General features: G+C 51.5%; 15 protein-coding genes; 7 read left to right on the top strand and 8 right to left on the bottom strand.

The window, feature by feature from the left end:
* Positions 1–236: 236 nt before the first annotated feature.
* Positions 237–2963, bottom strand: RCC_04367 (probable AAA+-type ATPase containing the peptidase M41 domain; the record flags this gene model as incomplete). Its single annotated transcript, XM_023769644.1, has 1 exon — positions 237–2963. One exon carries the CDS (start codon positions 2961–2963, stop codon positions 237–239), a length of 2727 nt encoding a protein of 908 aa, XP_023625412.1.
* A 457-nt stretch (positions 2964–3420) lies between these two features.
* Positions 3421–3740, bottom strand: RCC_04368 (probable RIC1 protein; the record flags this gene model as incomplete). XM_023769645.1 has 3 exons in its annotated part: positions 3421–3473; positions 3538–3633; positions 3698–3740. 3 exons carry the CDS (start codon positions 3738–3740, stop codon positions 3421–3423), a joined length of 192 nt encoding a protein of 63 aa, XP_023625413.1.
* On the top strand, positions 3425–3678 carry RCC_04369 (uncharacterized protein; the record flags this gene model as incomplete). XM_023769646.1 has 2 exons in its annotated part: positions 3425–3527; positions 3653–3678. The coding sequence occupies 2 exons, from the start codon at positions 3425–3427 to the stop codon at positions 3676–3678; spliced, it is 129 nt and encodes a 42-aa protein (XP_023625414.1).
* A 975-nt stretch (positions 3741–4715) lies between the features above and the next one.
* Positions 4716–5121, bottom strand: RCC_04370 (uncharacterized protein; the record flags this gene model as incomplete). XM_023769647.1 has 2 exons in its annotated part: positions 4716–4950; positions 5009–5121. 2 exons carry the CDS (start codon positions 5119–5121, stop codon positions 4716–4718), a joined length of 348 nt encoding a protein of 115 aa, XP_023625415.1.
* A 1781-nt stretch (positions 5122–6902) lies between these two features.
* RCC_04371 (uncharacterized protein) lies at positions 6903–7373 on the top strand (the record flags this gene model as incomplete). Its single annotated transcript, XM_023769648.1, has 1 exon — positions 6903–7373. The coding sequence occupies one exon, from the start codon at positions 6903–6905 to the stop codon at positions 7371–7373; it is 471 nt and encodes a 156-aa protein (XP_023625416.1).
* Positions 7374–8408: 1035 nt separating this feature from the next.
* Positions 8409–8656, top strand: RCC_04372 (uncharacterized protein; the record flags this gene model as incomplete). XM_023769649.1 has 2 exons in its annotated part: positions 8409–8585; positions 8642–8656. 2 exons carry the CDS (start codon positions 8409–8411, stop codon positions 8654–8656), a joined length of 192 nt encoding a protein of 63 aa, XP_023625417.1.
* Positions 8657–10690: 2034 nt separating this feature from the next.
* RCC_04373 (related to CBP3-required for assembly of cytochrome bc1 complex) lies at positions 10691–11659 on the bottom strand (the record flags this gene model as incomplete). Its single annotated transcript, XM_023769650.1, has 1 exon — positions 10691–11659. The coding sequence occupies one exon, from the start codon at positions 11657–11659 to the stop codon at positions 10691–10693; it is 969 nt and encodes a 322-aa protein (XP_023625418.1).
* Positions 11660–12096: 437 nt separating this feature from the next.
* Positions 12097–13503, bottom strand: RCC_04374 (related to mRNA guanylyltransferase; the record flags this gene model as incomplete). The annotated part of the gene is made up of 1 exon (XM_023769651.1): positions 12097–13503. One exon carries the CDS (start codon positions 13501–13503, stop codon positions 12097–12099), a length of 1407 nt encoding a protein of 468 aa, XP_023625419.1.
* A 400-nt stretch (positions 13504–13903) lies between these two features.
* Positions 13904–15364, bottom strand: RCC_04375 (uncharacterized protein; the record flags this gene model as incomplete). Its single annotated transcript, XM_023769652.1, has 1 exon — positions 13904–15364. The coding sequence occupies one exon, from the start codon at positions 15362–15364 to the stop codon at positions 13904–13906; it is 1461 nt and encodes a 486-aa protein (XP_023625420.1).
* Positions 15365–15905: 541 nt separating this feature from the next.
* RCC_04376 (uncharacterized protein) lies at positions 15906–16348 on the top strand (the record flags this gene model as incomplete). XM_023769653.1 has 2 exons in its annotated part: positions 15906–16098; positions 16155–16348. The coding sequence occupies 2 exons, from the start codon at positions 15906–15908 to the stop codon at positions 16346–16348; spliced, it is 387 nt and encodes a 128-aa protein (XP_023625421.1).
* A 76-nt stretch (positions 16349–16424) lies between these two features.
* Positions 16425–17180, bottom strand: RCC_04377 (uncharacterized protein; the record flags this gene model as incomplete). Its single annotated transcript, XM_023769654.1, has 1 exon — positions 16425–17180. The coding sequence occupies one exon, from the start codon at positions 17178–17180 to the stop codon at positions 16425–16427; it is 756 nt and encodes a 251-aa protein (XP_023625422.1).
* A 634-nt stretch (positions 17181–17814) lies between these two features.
* Positions 17815–19052, top strand: RCC_04378 (probable CDC11-septin; the record flags this gene model as incomplete). XM_023769655.1 has 2 exons in its annotated part: positions 17815–18259; positions 18310–19052. 2 exons carry the CDS (start codon positions 17815–17817, stop codon positions 19050–19052), a joined length of 1188 nt encoding a protein of 395 aa, XP_023625423.1.
* Positions 19053–19429: 377 nt separating this feature from the next.
* RCC_04379 (related to Cyclohexadienyl dehydratase) lies at positions 19430–20314 on the top strand (the record flags this gene model as incomplete). The annotated part of the gene is made up of 1 exon (XM_023769656.1): positions 19430–20314. One exon carries the CDS (start codon positions 19430–19432, stop codon positions 20312–20314), a length of 885 nt encoding a protein of 294 aa, XP_023625424.1.
* A 661-nt stretch (positions 20315–20975) lies between these two features.
* On the top strand, positions 20976–22819 carry RCC_04380 (probable fluconazole resistance protein; the record flags this gene model as incomplete). XM_023769657.1 has 4 exons in its annotated part: positions 20976–21491; positions 21542–22109; positions 22175–22613; positions 22672–22819. The coding sequence occupies 4 exons, from the start codon at positions 20976–20978 to the stop codon at positions 22817–22819; spliced, it is 1671 nt and encodes a 556-aa protein (XP_023625425.1).
* A 791-nt stretch (positions 22820–23610) lies between these two features.
* RCC_04381 (related to multidrug resistance protein) lies at positions 23611–25128 on the bottom strand (the record flags this gene model as incomplete). The annotated part of the gene is made up of 1 exon (XM_023769658.1): positions 23611–25128. One exon carries the CDS (start codon positions 25126–25128, stop codon positions 23611–23613), a length of 1518 nt encoding a protein of 505 aa, XP_023625426.1.
* Between the last annotated feature and the right edge of the window lie 286 nt (positions 25129–25414).

The raw sequence follows: 25414 nt of genomic DNA on the forward strand, positions 1-25414 counted from the left end.
TGCCCTTCTTTCTTTCCTTCTTTCTTTCCTTCTATACACGCTCCATCACGAATGTATGCTTGTTGACCACCCATCAAAAGTGGCCAGTAAATACAACCAAGAGACCACTGCACGTTACGTCCTCTTGGGGCTCTGTGATGCTTGTTTCAGGTTGGGTACAGTCGGTATTCGGAGCGGCATCCATCTATTGTTACCCCAGACCTCTCAATCCTCCACTCTCATTCTTCATCATCTCTTCACTGCCTCTTGAACATGGTAGGAGCAGCCTGCCCCGGTCCACCACCCAACTCTGGAGGCAAATCCCCACTAGGAGCCTCTCCCTTACCAGGCTCTCCAGTCGTTGCGCCAGGCGTCGGGGGAACAATCCCTCCCGCCTCACCACTTCCACCAAAGTACTTGGAGAACTCTCCTGCATCGGCAAAAGGTCGGGGTCCAAGTAGTCGAACCATGTCATCACGGGAAAGTACCTCCAATTTCAACAACTCCTCGGCGACCATCCCGACCTCCTTCTTCTTCTCCTCGAGCAGCGTTCGACATTGCTTGTACGCTTCATTGACAATCGTCTTGACCTCGGCATCAATAGCCATTGCCGTGCTCTCGGCAAAGGGTTTCTGGAACTGCGCTTCCGATGACTCGCCGGAATCGGGGTAGTAGATGTAACCCAGATTCGACATGCCCCATTTGGTCACCATGGCGTTTGCCATCCTCGTCACCTTTTTGAAATCATCACTGGCTCCAGATGTGACCGTGTCAAAGTGCAATTCTTCACTGACACGTCCTCCCAGAGTCATGGCCATACGATCCATCAATTGCTTGACGTTCATCAACACTTCATCGTTGCCGCCTCCAGGAAGGTACTGTGCGTAGCCGAGGGCGCCAGATCCACGGGGAATGATGCTGACCTTCAACAAAGGATCCGCGTATTGGAAGTACCATCCACAGATGGCGTGCCCGGCTTCGTGGTAGGCGACTGTCTTCTTGTCTTTGGGACTGAGTACCATGCTCTTCTTTTCAAGTCCACCAATGACACGCTCAATGGCTTGCTCAAAGTGAGCCATGGTGACGGATTCCGCCTTGGCTCGTGCGCCGATGAGAGCGGCCTCGTTTACACAGTTGGCAATGTCTGCACCGGAGAATCCCGGAGTGAGGGCTGAGAGACGACCCTTCAAGTACTCGACATCCTCATTGGTGACAATGTTCTTGAGATGAACGCCGAAAATTTGCTTTCGTCCGTCCATGGTGGGTGGGTCAATGCTGATGTGTCGGTCGAATCGTCCAGGACGCATCAAAGCTTTGTCGAGGACGTCTGCTCGGTTGGTACCTGCCAGTACGACGACCTGCTCTGATGTGTTGAAACCGTCCATTTCGGTGAGGATCTGATTGAGGGTGCTCTCACGCTCATCGTTGCCACCGCCAAAGTTGGACTTGGAACGAGCTTTTCCAATCGCGTCGATCTCATCAATGAAGATGATACAAGGTGTGTTCTTCCGTGCGTTGGCGAAGAGATCACGTACACGACTGGGACCAACACCGACAAACATCTCCACGAATTCCGATCCCGAGACGGAGAAAAAAGGCACGCCACTCTCTCCTGCAGTGGCCTTGGCCAAGAGGGTTTTACCAGTTCCGGGAGGGCCAGACAGAATGGCGCCACGAGGGATCTTTGCGCCCAACTTTTGATAGACATCGGGTGTCTTCAAGAAGCTCACAAACTCCATAATCTCCAATTTAGCCTCGTCCATCCCCGCAACGTCGGAAAACTTGACTTTGATGTCGGTCTCGTGGTTGAACTTCTTCGCTCGGCTCTTGCCCATGCCGAAAATTCCACTGCCACCTCCACCGCCGCCGCTCGCCGCTCGCTTCGACATGTACATGATGGCTCCGATGAAGAGTAATGTGGGGCCAAAGGCGAAGAGGGTGTTCGCCCAGCTGCCTTCCTCATGGTAGGAGACGGGTATCCTCTCCGTTTGAGGAATGCCCAACTCCGCCTGTGCCTCATCCACCCTCCTTTCAAAGGCCTCCACAGATCCAATGCTGAAGTAGTAGTGGAAGTTGGGCTGTGCCGCAGGTGACTCGGGGTACATTGAAGCGACACTCTCGCGGTGAAGGTGGACACGCACGCGATTGCCGTTCACAACCACCAGCTTCTCCACCAGACCCTTGTCGAAGAAGGTGTTGCGGAACTCCTGCCATGTAATCTCCCGGCTGTTATCACTGGGAGCGAAAAAACGGTAGAGCATGAAGGTGGCAAAGGTGGAGAGGAGAACGGTCTGCAAGTCGATCTTGATGGCAACGCCKTCCATCTCGGGCATCTTCTTCTTGTTGCCACTCTTCTCCTTGCCCTGCTTGGCGCCCGCCGGGCCCGGGTCGTCGGCAGTCTTTTGCTGCGGCTTGCCGTCCGTCTTCTCACTCCACTCCTTCTCCACCGTCTGTCGTGCAATGGTGGTCGTCAACCGCCACAGCTTCGAGGCACGGGCCGGCGATAGACCCTCCCTCCCGACTTCTTCAATCGTCTCCCGCAGCTCCACCGGCATGCCCTCTTTCTTTATCCGTTCAATGGCCTTGTCAATATCTGCGGCCATGGAAGCGGGCATGCCCTTCTTAACCAGATTTAAAGTGTCGTCCAGCGCCTTTGCCTCGCGGGCCGTAATCTTGGTGCGGCCTGGAAGAGGAGCATCTTCTTCACCATCTGGCTTTTTTCCCGGTGGTGAAGGACCCGAAGACATGGGCGAGCTCTGCGAGTACAAATGCTCCATTCCTTTGGGCGATGACGAGGTCTTGTCATCCTTCTGTGGTTCCTTGGACCCGCTGGGGCCCGTCGCGTACGTTCTGCTCCTCGCATATGCGTAGAGGGGTCGAGGGAGAGATTGCGGTCGTCGTGCGAGAACCTGTGACAAAGTGGCGGCGTCGAGAAGGCGGCGTGGGGAGCGGCCCAGCGTCTGGGGGCGGAGGAGGCCTGCCATGGTGAGGATTGAGCGGGTTGATGGCGAAAGGCGGCTCCAGGGTACAAGATCACTCCAGAACTACCATTCGTGGTGTTGGTGGGAGGAAGGTRGTGGGTTGTTGGTGGAAATGTATGAGTAATGGAGTGATTGGTGATGATGAGGCGAACTCGGAAACATGCTCGGTGGTGACGAGCTCGAATGGCGGGAGTAGCCGCCCGCAGCGGAAGTGCCTGCATGGAACCTCGACGCCATCATCACACCCAGACAAGACAACTACCTAGAAGTGAAGGAGTAACGCTATCAAGAGGCTATCAATAAGTATACCGCCTTGAAGTCTTCCTAGTATACACAACTGATTTGTGTCGTGATCACGGGCAGCTGGGTATCATGCCTTCTCTTCCCCCACCAGACATAACTTCCAAGGTTCCCATCTCCCACCCTCATACACTTCTTATCCTCCATTTCTCGGATCTCGCTACATGGCAGCAGGATCGTGCTTGGAGATGACATACCAAGCATGGATAACACCTACAGACACCTCTCCATCAATCTCCCTCGGAGAGCATAAGCATTCCAAGGTTTGCAGACTCACCTGGAATCCAGCCCAATATTGTCAGCAGGATGTTAATCAAAAAGTCCGCTGTGCAGCCTCGCTTGAGGACAACGGCGAGTGGCGGGATGAAGATTGCTAACATTCCACGAATCAGTACTCTCGATATTATTGATCTTGTAATTCTCGGAGGGATACCCACCGAGCAAGTAAAGCAAGACATCACTGGTGGAAGAAGCAGCCATTGTCCTGTGGATTCTATCTCCAGGTCATTCAGACGATTGAATTGATGGYCATTTAGGTCGGACACTCACTGCGATAGTGGAATGCGGATTGGAGAGGTATTGATTGAATGGCAAGCAGGAAAAGGGTTGTTAAATCGACATCACTCATCCATCGATCGCGCAACGTAAGAAAACTTGGAGGCGCTTTTGTCACCACGACAGACAAGCACTTTGGAAACTCTGCGACGCGTGTTCAGCCGCGGCCTTTTTGCGACAAGATGACGTTACATCCCGAATTAGGCACACGAAAACTCTCGGGAGCAAACCATCACACGAGCACAATCCACCGATTGCCACAAACATCACCAAGATGCACAATCGGCTGGCGACGGCGAAATCACTCTCCGAGTCGAGGCAGCTGCGCTCGTCAACTACTTCTTGGGAGGTGATCTCGGAAGTATGTCACTACACTGAATTCGACATCTCAGATGATATCAAGAGACATGGCCAGATTGGAGCACACGGAACGCGAGATAGTAATTTGAACAAGTRCGGCTTTCCTATACCAAAACCACGCTTCTCCATTCCTTTCGTACCTCCTCTTCTTCCCCGGGAATCGCAACAGTGGACAACTCCCGCCCCGATTAAGAACTCAAACATAGCGTGTAAAGACCTCTGCCGTCGAACGTCGAAAGCGTAGATCAACCGGCCTCCCTGGCACCACCGACATCTGTGTCGCCCAACTCAGCCGCTTAATCTCCCTACTTCCACTTTCCGCGAAACGTACACGCATCCTACCGCCTAGGCATCTAGAATGCGTCGGATTGGGAGTTTCCACCCTCGGATCACGGAGGCGATGATGATGATTGAGCAATCTAAAGAACAATCACGGCTCGATTCCTACGGCATGTTTATTTCTAGTGTCAAAAAGTTCTCGTTGAAGAAAGAATGAACAATTTCAAAAGAATCTCTCCATCCTCTCCATCACACTAAATCCTACGACCAAAGCAACCACACAATCACAAAAATTAACACTGCAATCCACACCAAAGCCCCTTTTAAATGATCCTCCGTCTGCTGCAACTTCTTCATCAAAGCATCTATCGTAGGGCTTTCTTCTCCTCGCTGGGCAAATATTTCTCCATTATTGACAGCGGGAGGAGATTGTTGCAAAGTATTATCACCTGCTCCGGGATAGTCGGAGGGGACGTCTCCAAATTGTGCAGATCGACTAATTTTGGTTTGTTAGTTGAATGTCTATTAGAGACAAGGTGCAGGGGTATACGAACGGTGCAACGAAGCAGCGACGATAAGGGCTTTCGAATGGTCGTTCGGGTCTTCGAGGTCGACTAGAACTGCGGCGGCGGTAGGTTGGAGTGTTGAATCCCGATTGCATAGTCATTTTATGTTTTTTTTTTTTGGTGGCGGGTTATGTATATATGTTTGTGCTGAGGTGGATTACTTTGAGAGTGTAGATTTGTTGGGGAGAAAGAAGACCTATCTGTTAGGAGGATGTGTTCTTTAAGAATAAATTTCGCCGCATGCGGATTGGGATGCGACTTTTGTTTTTGGGAGACAAAGGAAATTCTAGGGAGGGATGTGTGAAGAGCTTAATAAAGGGGATTCGGTGGGCTTAGGGGATTTGAGGGGTTCGTTGTAGGAGTGCGATATTGCTACTTTGCGTATATGTTGTAGAGAGGTCATAGGGTAACTAGGGTTTTCTCGGCCTTGGAATTTACTTGTGGTGCAAGTTATACATAGGTAGATGATCGATGATTAGTTGAAAGATATATGATGATATAGAAGCGAACATTGGACCCATAGCATCGTTATATTTAGCGATGAATGGATAAGACTGTCTGTCAAGGAGAAGCAGCACCAAGATCGCAGGAAGAGACTTTCTTTGTAGAACGTCGACCTGTACTCTATTTCTTTTCTCGCGCATGAAGTTTACGTTAACGTTAAAGTACGTAGAATGAGACATGATTGTTCTCCTGGTCGGGATTGACTGTCAAAGGTGTCGAGGACACAACGAACAACATCGTCAGGGCGTGAAGCGGGAATCATGTTATCAGGATGTAGACAGAGCAAAACAAAACAAAAAGATAGATGTACATTCAACATTTCGGATTCCCCAGTGGTCACCCACCTGAGTACTGATCAAACGATTACATGGCTGAAATAGGCCAGAGCCGTACGGGATGGCATCATCGGCGGAACCGGCGGCCTGGGACGGAGCATAGCAAAATGTAGTCTTCCAACGGTGCCCGCAACATTGTCCTCACATCACGTAACGCCTGTGGCAATACGAAAGTTCTCGATCTTGCACATGACCTGATTTTGAAGATACTAGGATGATTGTGCGATCTTGCGACGTCTCCGAGAAGGGGTCGGCACATGAGCTGATTGAAGGTATCTCGCGGGAACTTGCGCCTATCTGTGGTGTCTTCATGCGGCTATGTTCTTGAAGGTAAGTAAGTTCAACTGCCAGATGATTGGTTCATTATGTGTTATGCTATAGTAGTCTGGGCGGAACAGGATGCAATCTTCGAGCAAATGCAACTTGGGGGACTTTCCACAACGTCACGAGATGGCAAGGTCAAAGGCCCACAGACTCTGCACAGCTCGCTTCAATGTCATGCTCTGGACTAAATACCTCCTTCTCAGACCTTGGATTGCCGCCCGCCCGTCGCTTATTAATCGGAGTTCGGCTTCCTTGGCTTGCCCTAAAAAGACCCCCGCATATAACATATACAGAGGGTTAAGTACCCCCTAGTCAGGTAGGGTAAGTACCCCCCCAGTAGGTAGGGTAGGTACAACACAACATGCACAGAAAGAATGAACACAAGAGCGTCTGAGAAGGAGGCAGGCTCTGGACTTCTTCATCGCCTTTTCGTCCATCGCCTTTTCGTCGGAAACCGAGGCCAAGCCGCGTACGCGGGGCAGCAAACATCTTCATCGATTCTTTCATGCAATAATGGCGACGCTCGCAGGACCTTCCAGGCATTAGCATCGACTTGGCAGCCGTATCAAACATTGGCTACTTTATCTCGCCGATGGAAGCGTTGCCAGGCGGCAAGAAGTGCTCAAGAACATTGATGCTCAGACTGTTGATGAATCAGAAGTCTTGGCTCTTCTCTCCGCAGCCTTGACAGGCATGATGCAAGAATCGTGCGATGGACAATGCGTCACGGGCCTCAGGACGGGAAATTCGCTCTCCTTCGAGAAAGCATCGAACCTTCCTGTGAGGATGCCGGTGGCAAGGATGCTGTTGGTGTTCCACTACTCAAACAGATCAAAAACGCCGAGTCGAAGGATATCGCCCAGGCGACTCTTTCCCAGGCGCTGGCGCTCAAGATCTCTGCCGTGCTCGTTCTTCCGGCCAACTCTATCGAATCGACGCATACTCTGGAATCCTTGAGTCTCGTCTCGCTGGTCGCCATCGAGATCCGGAATTGGATTGCTAGAGAGACGGGAAAWCTTACAAGTTCTAGAACTGCTTTSGAGTGGATCTATTATGAATTTGGCTGGTTTGAGGGATTGAATAACGGGAGAAGACGTAGCGGGAAAAGAATGCTATGTAACGATAAGCATATCGATTTACTCGTTTATTTAGATAGCGTGGGAGTGGAGGGGAACACATACGTGTTCTGACCTCCCGCCAGTACCGCGACCCTCTCTATCTATTCCGGACATTACATATTGAATTCACTTGTTCCGTAGACACATGTGCACATGCAGCAAAATCTCGCCTTTCAGCAGAGAACTGTTCCTGTAGAACCAGAATATCCCCCGATCGCATCCATATGCAGAAGCAAAGTAAGACAAATTTACAACACCTGATTCTCCCTGAATTTGCCGCGCAAAGCCCGGCGCCCAGGCTTCTCCCTGGGAATTTTGGGCAGGCACAATCGCAACCGCAAAACCTCTGCGAAGATCCCCACACTTTCTCTCAACTGCTACCAAACACTTGATTGATTCAGAGCGTCAGCTACACGCACTCAAATTACGCTCTGAATAGCCCAGATTCACTGCAATGTCCCGCAGACTTTCCCTTGTATGGACCAGCCTTCGGTGTCCGTAGTAGAGGTGCAATAGCCGCGCAAGGTACGGGCTCTTTGACGGTATACACGATATCGTCCATTTTCATCTCCTCTGCGAACAAAGAACGCGTATCAGGAGGTATCGTAATCAGAAAGTTGGGATTTGTACAAATTCTGGTACATGGCAATTTCTGGCTGACGATGAAGCCCTCGCAAGCCCACATGTTGCAGTTGTTTCCAAGAAGGGTCTATGCCCCTATGGATTCGGGCCTGAACGGCGAGCTCTAGCTCTACAGCACCTTCGTGCATCGGAGTGATAGAACGCTAGAAGACGGCAGCTGACGAACCCGGTTTACACTGCTTCCGAGGATTGCCATTGCCGACACACTCTGTTCGAGGCTACTAGGGTTATAGCGTTTTACCACTCCGATGCACGAAGGTGCTGTCGTTCCGGAATACATGGAACATATCACAACGAAAGATACTGACTCGCCGGGACGAAGACGCACTTCACTGTGAGGTGGAAGGACTACAAATTGAACCATCTAGACCCAACATTCACTTTCTTTCTCACACTCCTCATCACCTATCCAGTCAAGACACAATCACAATCACTACAAATCTCCACCCCTGAACTTCAACAACCATGCGTTACTCTATCCTCAACTTGATGGCCTTGGTCTTCGCCATTGTGCATCAAACCGCTGCTACCTGCTACACCAACGACTGCGTGGGAAGACCTGGCGCTGCATGTGGCTGCAGCTATGAGTGGGAGCATGGCCGCCAGGACGGTACATGCAACAGGGATGGAAACTATGATGGGGTATGTTACACACCACAAGTATTCGCACAGCTGCAGGAGCTCTAACATCCTTTTAGATCTGCGATCTCTAAGCGGCTTACATCGAGGCGTTGATCTGGACGCACGCTACGACGAGTAGACATGGGAACTCGGGCGGCCAATGGCAGGTGTTTTCGGCAGGTTTAAGCACGGGATGAAGAGGTGGGGTGTTCGTCTCCATCACACGACCGTCAGGGATAAGGAGAGCTTACTCTTTGCTTCCACTTGTTTTTAAAAGATGCGTCAATCAATCAATCAACCACCTCGTACAATTTTAAGACTCTTGATCTAGTGACTAAATCGTACGTACGTGCCAGGAAGTGACCTTGGTGGAAACTAGATAGAGAAGGTAGGCAAGGCTGCCTTTTATCAGGCGCCCCACAGAAGAATTTCGACCTCTGACGTAATCACGTGAATATATCTTTGAAACTGTTGAAGGAAGTAGGTAACAACACCACTACCTGCCACCTGCTAAATAGTATACAAGGGACGTACGGGCTTCAATGCTTCAATTCTTCTGCGGAGGTTGAAATAAGAGTGAGGTCAAAAGTTAGGGTTCGGTGACAGTATCCGAGATCACGTATTCACCTACCTCCGAACAGGGGCTCCGTAGTTCTTCCGAAATTAGAGCGTAGTCGAATTCGAGATGTCGTGGAAAAGATGAGTATAGGTTCGTGTAGAGTAGGTAGGTACGGTCATTTAGGTCTCTTTACGGAGCGCCTAAGGACAAATGGCGCTGCTACTGGCTATATGCGCTTCGACCCTCTCTAAAAAGACCTCCCTAAATATAGTACTACTAGAACGCTAAAAGTTAGGTAGATGCGACAAAGCGTCGGTTCTAGCTATAGTCAAGAACGTTTAACAGATACTGTTTAATCGAAACATTTATAGAAAATACGAGCTCTAACTACTACGAGGTTGAAACGCTAAGTACGCTTCGTAAAAACAGCCTTACCCTCCCCTATCTAGATTCGATAATTTTCTACGTATTTTAGCAATAATAAGTCTACTAGACTGTTCGGATAAGCGATACGATAAACCTCCCACTCTTCCTCCTAATATTAAATAGTATTTAATAGTAAAGTATATAGAGGAGGGCAAATGCCAAGCCAAAGCCGAAAAGCCGAAGCGTATATAGATAGCTAGTAGTAGCGCCATTTGTCCTTAGACCCTTCGGCCGGCGTTCAATTACTACGAGCACACAACCGTAATACGAAGGGGCTGTGTGGAGATAGGGAATCACAGCAATCTCGTTCTCAATCCATCGGTCTGAAAGGAGACAGGATGTAAGCAGGAATGCCAAACACGAGCGAATGCATAAGTCAGTGATTTTTGAGAAGATCCACAAAGCACCATACTTCTCCTCTCTCTCCAAGCGCGTAGTAAACTTCTGGCTCTTGTTTTTTTTTGTTGAGTTACAACTCCGTTTTGGATCATTATTTATCCGATTGTAGCTAAGTCGCCAGCCATGATTCGCTGATTCTTCTGGCTCGCACTTGCTCATTGTATCCGGATGCAGAGGCTGTACGCGCTTAATTCAATACCTGGTAGCAGGTTTGTCTGGTTTTTGTGCAGCAAGCCGAGAATCACTCAGCCTCAATGATCGTAAAAATGCTGTGCTGGGATGGAAAGGACAAGAGAATAAAAGCTTTCAGGACACTGATTATGATCGATACGACTTGTTTTTTTGCTCACCACTGAGATGGGTGCGGAGAAGGGCAATTAAAGGGATGGTGGTTGAATGTTTGAAAGTGGATGAGTTGTGAGAGTACACCCACGCAAGGAGAGAGAAGGAAGGGATGCATGTAAGTGAGAAAGCAACGTAAGAATCATATCGCGATTAGTAGACATCTGCTCGTGGGATGTCTTGATAATCCAGACCTGCTGTTCAGAAGTCTGTTGTTCAGTTCCATGCCGTCCATCTGCGAGCCGTAGTGGAGGGGGGCTCTATGGGTGTTGTACATTCTAGTTATACACCAATCGTTCCTCTGCTTGGACAGCGTCGACTGCGAGACTGACGCTGCCTGCGCCTCTTGCAGCACTTTGGGGATGGAGATACTCTCATGTACTCTCATGAACATGTATGCTCACTTCTTCTCCTTCTCCATCTTCCCACCCTGGACCGCCTTCAGCGCCCTCAAATCCTCCTCATCAAACGCCCTCCCCACCCCCTGCGCCTTGCCCGACACCTCCACATCCTTGGGATCCCCAAACTTGACCCTCCCCTCATAAACCACCTCATCCCCCACCTTCCCCGACTTCCAAATCTCGCGTCGAATATAGGCACTCACCCTTACCAAATCCCCCACATCCACCCCTTCCTGCCCCTTGAACAGATTCCTCCACACGGCGCCGGCGAAAACGGCATCCCCTCGCACCAAACCCTCATCATACCCCAACTGCACCCCTCTCCACTGCAACCAAATCTGCTTCAACGCACTATTCCGACTCGTCCGACTCGACATCTCATGCCACATGACCATTTTATCCTCGGCCTTGTAGAAGAAATGATCCAACAAATTCTGATGCCACGCTCCCACAACTTCAGGCGGGAAAGCCCGCAATCGCACCGTCAAAATGTACATGTGTAGCATACAGACCTGCGCCCAGGAATTGAACGTAGCATCCAAACCCAATCCTCCCTCGGATTTCGGGGTCAACCACCATCCCTGTCCGACTCCCAGGTGATCGCCCGCGGCATTTTGAGGTGGGGGTTGAGGAGGTTGCAGCAGGGCTTGCGGGACCGTGTAATCTGCTTGTCGGGCGCATTCGGCGAAGAGATCTTCGGTGCTGCCGTAGGCAATGTATGGTTCTGTGGTGCTTCGCGGGGCGGCTTTGCGGAGTGTGGCGGCGAGATTGCTAAAGGCCGAGTCTGGTGTCGACGCTTTCGGAGGAGGCGGTGGTGGTGGTGGGGGAGGGGTGGCTTCTGGTTTGGCGGAGAGACGGGGGGATGTGGTGAGAGTGCGGAGGGCGGATGTTGGGCGGAATTGTTGCCGTTGCCCGCGAGTGAGGGTGCGGAGGCAGCTTTTGCAGATGGTGCTGCTGGACGTCGCCATTGTTGTTGATTTCTTATGTGTTTTTGTGGTGTTGTGGCGATGGATTGGCCGTTGTGGCGGTGGAAGGAGGACTGGGGATGTTTTCCTGTCTTTTGACGTGTCGAAGCTGGCGTCTATGACCGCGACTTTCCTTGTGTCTTTTTGCTGCATATGGCCCGCCGGAGACGGACCCACATTCCAATGCCGATCAGAAGGAAGCTAATCAAGACGAGTGAATATATCGTCAATGATATCGTCCTATATGGAATAACCAACACCATCAAGGAGCTCAGCAACACACGAGCGTCGACAATTGAATAAAGATCGTTCTGGCATTCCACCGTCTCCATGCTATTCGTACAAATCTACATAGATCATTCATTACACCTCCAGTCGTTCAGGGTATCATATCATATTCATCAAAGGACCACCACTCTCCTGCCTCCCTCAGCACCCATCTAGTCCGTGTACCCCGGCCCATCCTCATCAGGACTAACCTTCCTCATCGGCTGCGGAGCGGGCGCTGCCAATCTCTGCTGTGGAGGCTGCTGCTGTTGTTGTGGTTGTTGTGGATGTTGTTGCTGTTGTGGATGTTGTTGTTGCTGTTGCTGCCCCGCCCTCTCCTTCGCCTCCCTCATAGCCTTCTCCTTGGCCTCCCTCACAGCCTTCTCCTTCAATCTCTCCCTCTCCTTCCAAGCCGCCTTGATCTTCCCCGCGGCAGCAATCAAATCCTCCTCGGTAACAGCATCCTCGATGCTCTGAATGACACTCGTCACGACACTAACGTGATTGGCATGTTCCTTGTCATCACGGAATCTCGGCGTCCCATCCTTTTCAATCTTCGGCCTCCACCTTCCCGTCTCCGCATCCCTCCAGCACTCCAAAATCCTCCAATCAAACATCTGCTGCATCCCCTTCATGGCCTCCCACTCGGCATCTTCAAGATGCAAGTACCCAAAATGTGTGTACCCCTCCGCTTTCCGATCGCCCTCGTAAATCATCAACGAAATCTCCGGCTTCCCATCGAAATCCTCATAAACCTCACCATCTTCCCCCGTCACCATGGGAAACGCACCCAACCGCAGTCGAAAATCCACCGAATTCTCATGCGGAGGCTTCCACTTCAAAATCTTGTCATCCGTCCCACACACATACCCCGTATCCTTGCACGTGAAAATCAACCCATCATTCCCATGCGGCAACTTGGGAATCAACTCCTTGAACATCATCTCCGTCCCATACGGCGCCTGCGGTCTCTTCAACGCCAGCTGAAACGGCTGCACCGCCGCCTCCTCCGGCCAATCCTTCGCAAAAGCCTCCCAAGGCCGTATGATACTCCGATCAATCTTCGCAATGCGTTGCCCATAATCCCGCGCCGTCATACTCTCCCCATCCAGCGCCAGTAGATCAAAGATCAAAAACGTCAATTGTTCCTTGCCATTCCCAAATCTCTGCCGCACCAATTCCCCATCCAACAAGGTATTCAAATGCCAACTGTGATTCTCATAAGGCGGTACGGCTTTAGGATTCGCGGCTGGAGGCGGTAAATGCAAGTACCCCGAAGGAATATACCAATATGCATTCTTCCTATCAATCAAAAACTGCGCTTCCTGTGGCGGACTCCCATTCTCTCCGGAAAATTGATGGCAGTATAATAAACAGCGCAGTCCGTCCGTCTTCTCCACCAGAAAGTAGTCGCGTTGGGTGAGTTCGTGGAGGTGGGCGCGTGTGAAGGAGACGGGTTGCGCGCCGGGGAAGCGGCGTTTGCGGTCGCGGAGGAGGTCGCAGACGTTGTCGCGGAAGAAATTGGCTTCTTCGTCGGGGAGGAGGGTTGCGAGGGAGGAGAGTTGGATGTCGGTGCCCATCTCGTTGTTGTTGTTGTTGTTGTGTGGCGTGGTGTTGTGTTGTGTTTGTTGTGTGAGGTTTGTTGAAGTGGTGGTGGTGGTGCAAGCTGACGCGTGGAGATCGCGCTTGGGAGGTGATGGATTTCCGGACTTGGCTCCGGTTCACGCATGTGAATGAAATAAAGATTGCAGAATTGGCTAGCAGGATGAGAGCCAAGGTATAGCTGCTATAGTCCTCACAGCCATGATAAYCAACACAAAAACTCTGCGGCAACGAGACTCATTCCCATTCAATACAGCTCTATACACAAGTTGTGACACTCCGCCTCCCCATTATACGCCTGTATACCATTCCCATGCTATCTCACACTATCTCACACCCAGCCCCCTCGACTGCACGCATCATCAATCCAACATCTCATCAATCAGCAAACTGCCTAGTCAAGAACCTTCTGAATCCCAAATTCACCAATCTCCACTCCCCACCAGCATCCCTTCTCATCTCAAACTTCTCCCACCTCGCATCTGCTCCTCCTCCAATAACATACACCACCGCACTCTCCTCCACCTCCGTCTTTCCATCCAAAGGAGCGAAAGTCATGATGCCCTTCACAGCCCTCCCGCTAGGCTCATTCGGCAGCCCCATCACCGGATTCGCTATCCTTTTTCTCGTTCCATTCGGCGCCGTAGTCCATGAGTACGCCGGTCCACCAGTCTGCCAATTCGCTTGCTCGTCTCCCATATAAAAGGGCGCGGAAGCTGCAGAACGGGAGTCCTTGAAGATCTTGGGGGCAAAAGAGCTGGATTTGAACGAGGATGCGAAGGTTGAGGAGTGTACGGGTGGGACGGCTGAGAGAGGAGGTGGTCGTAGGCCGTAATACTCTTGTACGGAACCGTGGGAGGGAGAGGACCGACCCATGTTCGATGACTGGACCGACATGGAGGACTCGCGGTCCGGGTTTCCAACACGTCCTCCTGGACCTGCTGTATTGTAGGTGTATGAGGGTGTTTTACGATGTTTGGATTCTACCTTCGTCACCGTGGATGAGGCGGGCGTTGTCGGTCGGAGGTCAAATAGGTGGAGAGTTCCTTTATCGCTGGTGGCCGCTACCCAGCGGTTTCCTGGGCTGAAGGCGAGATTGAACACAATCGCGTGATCCATCCCCCGACGGAACTCGGCGACCTGGTCAACGGATTTGGTACCAAAGATGCGGATCAGTGTTCCAACCTCACTAGCTGTCGCAACAAGAGATCCGTCTTGAGACAGTGAGATGCATCGCAAGGTGGAATTGTGTGCGCGGATGATCCGCTTGGTAGTTGTGTTGTCCGCTTTTAGAGAAATGAGCTGGAGCTGGCCTGCGGTTTGTGCAGGAAGTACTAGCAAGTTGTTTGACAGACACGCCAATGCGAAAGGATTTGAAGTCGTTGGGTGGAGACTGTGAATGATATTTGGCGCCCGCAATACTACGTCACCGGTTGATGGCGAGGTAGAGGGAATCTCTTGATATTGGAAGAGGACAGTCCGCTCCGCCAGAACAACGGCCATCCATTTTGTCGTCAACCTCAACCCGAGTATCGGTTCGTGAAGATCAAAGCGACTCAGCTCCTTGTCAAAGACGGAATCGTAGAAAACCACGACATTCGGTCCACCCAAATCGTGCTGCCTGTGGGTTGATACATACGCACTGAAGCGATCATCCAGGGCAGTCGCGATGGAGACTCCTTCAGAAACTTTGGGCTGACATGTTGTCAGGCAGTTGTCCATGCGGAATATTCGGAAGCCATCACTCAAACCAGTCACAAGTCGTTTTCGAGATGCTGAGATGGATATGGACAATACGGCGGGTGTGTTTGACGGCTGAATAGCGCTGCGGGCGTTCATCTTGTGAGAAATGCCAGAAAGATCAGGTAGAATCTCAACACTTCAATGGGAAATTCGAATCTTGGGTGTGGAGAGTTGCCCGAAGTTCGTTACCGTGCCATGGTGTTGGGAAGTTTGTAAAGGCGGAACCTTTCCAGTCCGGCGGGCGCGGGATACGGAGCGATGTGAATGTAGCTGTCCAAGATGATCAGTAAAGCACTCGATGTTGACGACACACAAATGATCTGCTGGGCACGCGATGCAGTCGTGTTCCAGCATGTTCGTGCTCATGTCACATGGCAAAGCGATAGCGGTATGCACGCGGAAGATCCACTCGGCAAGGCCCGGGGAGTGGGACCGAAGTGACTCCGTAACTCCGGGGTAATGACTAAAGTAAGCTAAGCCTATATGGATTCATTCACTGCACATCAATTGTTGAGTGCCGAGGAAATAGTGGTGCTTCTAGAGGCTCGGTAATAGTACACTTCCATCTATTGTAGACTGGTGTTGTTGTTCCTCTTCATCATACAACCCGACAAAACTTCACAAGACTTAACTGAAGATGTCTATCCAGCCCTCAACTCTCCACTATGTCGCAGCCTTTCTATATGCTGCCACAATTCCCAAGCACACTCGTGTTGGAATGAAAAGCATCGATCCTGCGGTCCGAACCATCCACGGAACTGCAAATGAGAAAGCGAAGAAATTGTTAACGCCAACATGGCAGCACTGCAACTTGTGGTTAATCACCTCTGGTTCGTCGTCACTTTCGTCCAACGGAGATCCTTCAATCAACTAACAAAGCATATAGCTTTGATGAGTCTCAAGTGGGCGAAGACTGGAGGTCCGGTCGGTACAGAGGAGAAGGTGATTGTGTGGGCACAAGTAGCATTCGGCATCGTGACGGGTTATCAATACTTTAAGCATGATATGTATCCCGGTCTAGCATGTCTGTGGGCTGCGCCGGCTGCCACGGTGGCTGCGATGATGTGGCATAAAACTTGAGCAATGTTGTAGATACAGTGTATCAAATTTCGAAGAGTCTTACATGCTACCATTCAGCTCTTCCAAACAATACTGCTCATTCGAGAGCGGGCACCACTTTCTCCAGCCAAGCGCACAGATCCCTTATCAAAGGGCCATTCACGGTATGCCCGATGCGATACTCATTAATCTCCAACGCCTCTGCCGGGACACCAATCTCGAGTAGTGCTTCCAAAGAATAGAACCATGCGCGCTTCGGTACGAATTCGTCCTTGGTGCCTCGAGCTAGAAAGATGGGCGTTGTTGGCGCCGTGTCCAGACCGGCTTCTGTGCGAATCTCTTGGAGTCGTTTCTTTCCGTCAACAAGCGGGAGCCAGGTCAGCAAAGCAGCGATTCCGGCCAACTTCCCACTATACTTGGAAGACCTCATGTGTGTGAGTAAGCTCATCGCGCCTCCTTGACTAAAGCCTCCCAGCACAATACGATTGACAGGCGTTCCAGCAGCCACAGCAGCGTCGATCAAGGACTCCAGATACTTGGAAGACTCGATCATCCCTTCTTCGTCTTCCTCGGGCACCAGCTCTGGACGTGACGGTTCGTGACTGGGGAGTCCATGTGGAGTGAACCAGGCTGTATCCAGGGTAACAGGATTGCGTTTGGCATTGGGAAGAACCCAGGACATGTAGGGAAGCTTGTTGCCTTGCTGAAATTGATCTGCAATGTTTTCAATGGCCGCTGCGCTGTCTGCCAGTCCATGGTTGAAGATGAACACCGCCGAGTTCTTGATATCCTTGGCTGGCTCAGTCGCGGGCTTCTGGATTGAATCTGGGTGGTTGGAGAAATCTGCGGACATTTTCGCTGACTTTTCGTTTTTTGAACTGATGTTTGTGAGGACGGCAGCGAGATGGGGGATGCGGGGAACAATTGCAAGCTGTGGAAGAGGAGCGCTAATCACGTAGCGATTGACAAACCCAAAGCTCCATTTGAGCGAGATGTTACAGAATCATCTCGCCTCCGATGCTCTCCACTGATGCATCTACGCGTAGTTTGGGCCGTCAAATGTTGTGGTCGGGCGTGAGAGATAACTATCTTGCTCGCGGCCTCATCGCGACCGACATCGTCGTGATGCCCGTACAACAGTATGTGTCAAAAACAGCTCGACTGGCCCAAAAACGGTGGCTGTGGGTATGTTTTGAGAAACGCTGCCAAATTGTAGGCTTCACAAAATCGAGAGAGCGGAGAGGTTGCGAACGAGAGAGACCGAAATCAAGGGTCGTGAATTAGCGGCGGGAACGGACGATCCCCTGCCCAGCTGGCACCTGCAGCAACCGAAGTGCCCCTTGGACTTTAGATTTCCCTGAAGCATTTACGACGCCCCGTGTTCTTGCGGCCATTGACCTCCAGACTTCATCACCAACGCGCCTGACTCAACCGACACCGCCCAACCCTTTATAATCCACTCAATCACCTGCACCACACCGCCCACCATGTCGGCCATGTCCCGTCACCAGACGTCCACCATGAAGATGCGGCGCAAGAAGAACGTGAAGAAGGGCATCCAGTTCAGCTTGATGGTTTGCGGCGCATCAGGCACTGGTCGTACCACCTTCGTCAACACTCTCTGCGGCCGCCAGGTCCTCACACCTCTCGACGCTGACAACCCTACAACGGCGCATCTCGAGGAGGGCGTTAAGATCAAGCCCGTGACCGTGGAGCTTGAGTTGGACGAGGAAGGCACCCGTGTTTCCCTCACCATCGTCGACACTCCCGGTTTTGGTGACAGCATCGACAATGAGGGATGCTTCACCGAGATTGCGAGCTACCTTGAGCGTCAATACGATGACATCCTAGCTGAGGAGAGCAGAATCAAGCGTAACCCGCGATTCCGTGACAACAGAGTCCATGTCCTCCTCTACTTTGTGCAACCTACCGGTGAGTCCAACATCCTCTGCCCATCTTACACACATCTGACATATCGACAGGCCACGGTCTTCGCGAACTCGACATTGAGCTCATGCGCCGACTCAGCCCACGCGTCAACGTTATTCCCGTCATTGGCAAGGCCGATTCTCTGACTCCCCTCGAGCTGGCCGAGAACAAGAAGCTGATCATGGAGGATATCGAGCACTACCGCATCCCCGTCTACAACTTCCCCTACGACATCGAGGAGGATGACGAGGACACCGTGGAGGAGAATGCCGAGCTCCGTGGCTTGATGCCATTTGCCATTGTTGGCTCCGATGAGGTTATCGAGATTGACGGTCGCAAGGCTGCCGCTCGTCAGTACCCATGGGGAGTTGTTGAAGTTGACAACCCCCGTCACTCGGACTTCCTTGCTATCCGCTCCGCCCTCCTGCACTCTCACCTCGCAGACCTCAAGGAAATCACCCACGACTTCCTCTACGAAAACTGGCGTACCGAGAAGCTCTCTAAGAGCGTCGCAAGCGCGAACGAGAACAGCATCAACCCAGAGAACGACAGCCTGGACCCACAGAGTCTGGCAAGCCAGTCTGTCCGCCTGAAGGAGGAGCAGCTCAGACGCGAGGAGGAGAAGCTGAGGGAGATTGAAGTCAAGGTTCAGCGCGAGATCAACGAGAAGAGGCAAGAGCTGCTGGCACGCGAGAGTCAGCTCAAGGAGCTTGAGAGCCGGATGGTGAGGGAGCAGACTCCTAGCCAGCCAACAGTGAACGAGGATGATGACAGTCTTGGTGGTGCCCAACACTGAGGCGGGGAGTGGCGCGGCGATTTCCCGATTCAGAACGCAGTACTAACACAACGGGAGTTTTAATGATTGAAGCGGTGCCGGGAAGACGCAATTGTGGAAGATGCGCGTTGCATTGCGGATTTCTCTTTGTTAGAGGGCAGGTGTGCGTTGGCTTGTGGCATGATACGGGGTACAAGATTGGTGGCTGCGAAGACCAAAAGTTAATACCCAGTTCAGACTTGCGTTACCTGAAATCTATCTACCTACTTTGTCCATCCATCTCTCCATCTCTTTTCCACTAATGGGCATACATCGGCCTGACAGTACCCGAGGTCTGACCGCAGTCCTTGACGCGAGATGGCGGCACCCCTTCTAGGAGATTGTGCTTCGACGCGGTCATGATGAAGGTCGCTCACGTCGGCTTGATCGCCCCTCTGGTGTGTCTGGCCTTTGGGAATGAAAACGGGTACGGGTATGGGTATGGGTGGAAAGAGCCCTCTCCTTCACTCTCGTACGCCAACGTGACCAGCCTTCTCGATACCATCATCACTCGCGGATATCTTCGCGTGGGCACGACAGGCGACTACAAGCCATTCAGCTACAAGGTCGCTGACGCCACCGCCCTCCCCAATGGCACCTCCTTCAATACGACCTACATTGGCGGCGACATCGACATGGCCCAAGCCCTCTCCAACGCCCTATCCCTCCCATCCCCACCCGTCTTCGTCCCCTCGGTCTGGGCGAACCTGACCAAAGACGTGGCGGCTGATCAATTCGACATTGCCATGGGCGGCGTCAGCATCACTCTCCCTCGCGCCAAGACCGCGTTCTTCTCCACTTCGATGCAACGCGTGGGCAAGACGGGATGTATCCGCTGTGCCGATAAGGAGAAATACACTGATTTCGAGTCGCTGGATGTTTCTGGTGTGAAGATCGCTGCCAACCCGGGCGGTACGAATGAGGCTTTTGACAGAGCAAATTTTCAGAATGCGGAGATTGTTATAGTGGAGGATAATAATGCTGTATATCAAGCCGTGATAGATGGAACAGCAGACGCCATGGTGAGCGATAAGATTGAAGTGGAGTTGCAGGTGAATTTGCGCAATGGGAGTTTGTGCATGGTCAATGAGGAGCCGTGGACGTTTGAGGAGTTGGGATATTTGTTGCCCCGGGATCAGGCGTGGAAGAACTTTGTTGATTTGTGGGTGAGGAATCAAGTTGAGGGTGGAGCGTGGAATGAGACTTTGGGAAAGTGGATGGCGTATAAGTGGCCGGCTGTCTGAGAGAAATATATTAGCTGAACGATCTCATGTTGTATGTAGAGTTGTTGGCAAGACATAATGTATGCACACGCACGTACTTCGATGTACATAGTCTTGTTGGTTGCCCTTTGTAGAAATGGTTCGACGGACCCCGGCTGGTCCGGCACGATCGTAGATCCATGCAACATCGAATCTGATTTTGAGCGGCGATGTCTTCTAAACTCTGTGGTCCACGCGTCATTATTCGAACTGCCGTTCTTTTCCTCGCGACTCGGCACCGAGTTCGGCAGCAATGAATGTCTTGTTGTTTGTTCAATTAATTCGGCGTAAGGAAGAGAAGGAGCCACGAGGTGGCCAGCTATGGTACGGTGGTGGGTTGGAGCGATTCGTGTCGAAGCAAGGACAGGCAAGTCTCCGCCGTCAAGCATTCCCCCTTTCCAACGCCGCGGGATCATACGAACTACTTTCATGCACTAAGCGGACGCCCCTCCGAGTCAAAGCCTATGTAATAGGTCGCAATCTTTTTAGCCAACCATGTCGTCACAAGCAAAGCGGCAACGAAGGCGGCATCATCATGCGCCGTAATTGAAAGTATAGTCGGTAGGTCCGTTTTCATTCCTCTCTTATTTCCTCATTCCATCGACGTGCCAGCAACAAGGACTCTCACTCCTCCTAGCCAATCATGGCTACCACGGAATCTCTCGGAACGGGCATCATACGCACCGAAAGCGGGCGTCAAACATACGCGCCTGATGGAATCGTCTCGTCTCCTCATGATGCTTCCCGTGCATCGGATATCTCACACAGCAGCACACTGAACCGCAACGAGAAGGATCTCAAAGATGATAGCTCCGAGGGAGCAGCTGGCCAGTCGAATGAAGACCGCGATATCGAGAAGCAGTCTCAGAACAAGGAGTCCAAAGGAGATAAGAACGATGATGGAGACGAAGAGAAAGATCCCAACGTCGTCGATTGGGACTCGGAAGACGACAAGGAAAACCCAATGAACTGGTCCCCTCTTCGGAAATGGACCATTGCAGTCTGTATGGGTTTGATGACTTTGGTTGTGACTTTTGCCTCGTCTGTATTCAGCAGCGCCACTCAGGTCACCGCCATGCAATTCGGTGTCAGCGCAGAGGTCATGATTTTGGGATTGGCATTGTTTGTGTTGGGATTTGCTTTTGGTCCCATCGTCTGGGTGCGTGATCTCCATGATGTCCTCCTTGAAACAATGCTGATGAACACCAGGGACCACTGAGTGAGCTGTACGGTCGAAAGACGCCCCTCTTCATCGGCTACGCAATCTTTGCCATCTTTCAGATCCCTGTCGCTGTAGCGCAGAACCTCCAGACGATCTTCGTGTGTAGATTCTTCGGAGGCTTCTTCGCCAGTGCTCCTCTAGCCATCATCGGTGGTTCTCTGGCCGACTTTTTCGATCCCGTCAACCGTGGCGTGGCACTCTGCTTGTTCGGATCTGCGACTTTCATTGGACCTACATTGGGACCCATCATGGGAGGTTTCATCACAATGAGCTACCTGGGATGGAGGTGGACGCAGTGGATCACACTCATCATGGCGGCCTTGTTCGGCACCATTGGTTTTATTGTCATTCCAGAGACGTACGCTCCRGTTCTACTTCAGCGCAAGGCGAAGAAGCTTCGATATGAGACCAAGAACTGGGCTTTGCGTGCACCCGCCGACGAGAAGAAGGTAGACATGCAGGAGATTGCGGAGAAGTACATCCTTCGACCTTTCAAGATGTTGGCTCTCGAGCCGATTCTTGTCTTGATCACATTGTACATGGCGCTCATCTACGGTTCGCTTCTACCCCTCTGATCAAAGCCTCACGCAAGCACGCTGACACCCTTTTCTTTTTTACAGGCATCATCTATGGTTTTTTTGAGGTATTCCCAATAACATTCCAAGAACAACGCGGCTACAACCTCGGCGTCGGCTCCCTCCCCTTCCTCTCCGTCCTCATCGGTGTCATCTGCGGCTGCCTCATAATCACCTTCCTAACCAAAACGCGCTTCGCACGCAAAATGAAAGAAAACGGCGCCGTCGTTCCCGAAGAGCGTCTCCTTCCCATGATCATCGGTGGCGGTCTTCTCCCCATAGGTCTCTTCTGGTTCGCATGGACTTCCAACCCAAACATCACTCCCTGGCCACAAATCATCGCCGCCGCACCAATCGGAGCGGGCATCATGATGATCTTCTTGCAAGGTCTCAACTACATCATCGATGTGTACAAAATGAATGCCAATAGTGCTATTGCGGCGAATACCTTCTTTCGAAGTTGGGTGGGCGCTGGATTTCCCATGTGAGTGCTGTCTGATTAATGATGTAAGATGCGTGACTGTTGCTAACGCAGAAAACAGGTTCGCGACTCCCATGTTCCACAACCTGGGCGTTCCGTGGGCAATGAGCTTGCTTGCATTCCTCTGTGTCGCACTATTTCCCGTGCCGATCTTGTTCTACATTTACGGTGCAAGAATCAGGAAATTGAGCAAGTTTGCGCCTGAGTAAAGGGGTGGGGAGGGAAAGTCTTGCGTGAAGCATTTGCATAAAGGAGCGGATTGACAAAAAGTACATTTTTATAAAACTGTAATGTTATTTTACTGAGCATGAAATGATGGCGATGATCAATTTTCATGGCAAGCTGTCGTCCTAGTCCTTGTGACGTGGAAAGTGACTACAGATGCTGTTGTACCTGTACGACCTGTCGATAGGTAGTCATACGCATCTCAACCTTCTTGACGTGCGAAACGTGCACTATGCACGCGAGTGTATGCCACACAGCTACTGCGTGTTGCAGATCAAGTTATCGCGAAAACGTGCATAGTGCTTGCAAGAGGCCCCCTGGGTATCATATCGGTAACCTCGTTTAGAGTAGAGTGTTGAGCGTCGCAGTGAAAGACCAAAACACGATCTCCGGTTTCAAAGTACCTTCAATTAACATCAATCATGACATCTATTTCATACCAGTGCTCTGACATGGTCTGGACGAAGTCTCAATGTCGTGTCACTACCCCAGCCCTAACCCTAAGGCCGTCTTGATGAAAGGGAGGAAACCCAAAGATGATTTGTGCTAAGAGGGAAAATGTGTTGCAATGGAATGCTTCTCTCTTAAATGTGGTCTGGTTTCTCAATCTGTTTGCTTTGCAGCAAGTCGTCTGTATGCGTAGCCGTGAGGCTCTCCTTTTCCTGTTCCTTTTCCTTACCCCCGATCCCAATTCACATGTACAACGGATCCAAGTCCATCTCCTTCCGCCTTCTCCACGCTTTTCTAAATATGTACAATATGAAAAAGAACCATCTCATTTCTCTCCCATCTTCTCGTCATGCACGACCAAAGTAGGCGCCTCGGAAGAAGTCGGCCTCCGTGCCTCCTCAACCGATCGCGGCTCATCAACAGGCTTCCCGCCAACGACAGATCTCGATATCCGTACAAAGAGCACAGTGATGATGAGTCCCAGCCCAGCTGATGCCGCAGCATAAATGAAAGCCGCTTGAAATCCCCAGATTGATTGTTTCGCTTTTGCGGCCGCAAAACCGGGACTTCCAGGATTTGGTAAAGCTATTGAGCTCTCTGCCTCAAGAGCTGTGATTTCGGAGATTGACAGCGAAAAAGACATGGCCAGATTTACCAGAATGGATGAGACGGCTCCGGCCAGACCTTGATACTTTAGCGGCTGCACCGCAGAGAGGAACACGACTGACACTGTAAAGGTAAGGTCGATACCGATAGTCGCGCAAAGCATGGATGGCATGACGAATGCCCAGTAGTTCATCGGCAATGGACAGAGCGCGAGCAGCAAAGGCGCGGCGATCCAGGCGAGTGCAGATATGAGTAGCAGCGCCATGATAGGGATGAGATGTAACAACGCACCACCAGCAACGCAAAGAGTCAAACCTCCCAATGCTGTAGGAACGTACCATAACGCAAGCGTCACCCCTTGAATGCCATCTGGTGTCCCCGTCGCTGCAGGGCTTTGGAAGAATTGCGCCGACTCATACAGCCACACTCCGTAAGACGCATAGAAGCACAGACATGCCAATGAGAAAGCTTTGGTGCTCTTGGGCTTGAAGAAGTCAAAAGGCATCAAAGGGCATGTTGCGACCCAGCCTTCCACCCAGAAAGCGACAGCCAAGCAGACAACCCCGGAGATGAGTGGTCCCAGGACGAGCGGCGAGGACCACCCATCAGCATATGGTTCGACAGCAAGTGCGTATGCCACTAAGATCAATCCGCCAGTGAAGAGGACAGCGCCAGCCCAGTCCATTTTCAGATCGAGTATCTGTCGATCTGTGCGATCACGAGGCACCGTCAAGTAGGCTGTGATGATTGTAATGAACGACAGGGCTGCTGCGATGTAGAAGTACCATCCTGGAGCATTCTCCGGCAATGCACCGGCTGCAAGGAACCCTGCAAAGAATCCCACAGGAGCGCAACCGGCATACAGACCCAGCACTATGTTCTTGCGTGGACCGTCCGGGTATATGCTGCCTATCATGGCGAAAGTCGAAGGGATGAAGGCAGCAATGGCAAGACCTTGCATCGCTCGCRCAACATCTAACAGGACTAGAACATTGGCAAAGCCTGCGACCAACGACCAGATGAATAGCCAGATGACCCCAAACATGAATGGGATATATCCACCAAACATGTCTGAGATTCTGGCAAAGATAAGAAGCGTTGCGCTGAGAATGAGACTGAGTAGCGATGCAGGCCAGAATGTTCCCATGGACGAATTGGCAACTCCGATTCGCGCCAGGATACGAGGAAGCTCGATGGCGAAGCCTGAGATGAGGTACTCGGCCAGAAACTGTGTCATGGCGATGGTGAAGCAAAAGCCAATTTCAGCTTTGAACCCTCGAAATTTGTTTTGAGGCTGGAATTTGTCCTGGTCGGACGATGGGTCGGATTGAGAGTCTTCATCGGAGTAGGTCCCTGAGGGTGTGGCTGAACGTGTCGTCGACGGCGTACTTTCTTGCCCTCTGGTGACAGGATGACTCCCTGCCTCGCGGGCAGCACCGAGTTCATCGTTCACGATAACATGACCCTCTTGCTCAGACAGCGTGGATTGCGCGAGAAGCGATTCACGCTTCCATTCGGYTTTG

Source organism: Ramularia collo-cygni (genome assembly GCF_900074925.1).
Source record: "Ramularia collo-cygni strain URUG2 genome assembly, contig: RCC_scaffold06, whole genome shotgun sequence".
Classification (NCBI taxonomy): Eukaryota; Fungi; Ascomycota; class Dothideomycetes; order Mycosphaerellales; family Mycosphaerellaceae; genus Ramularia; species Ramularia collo-cygni.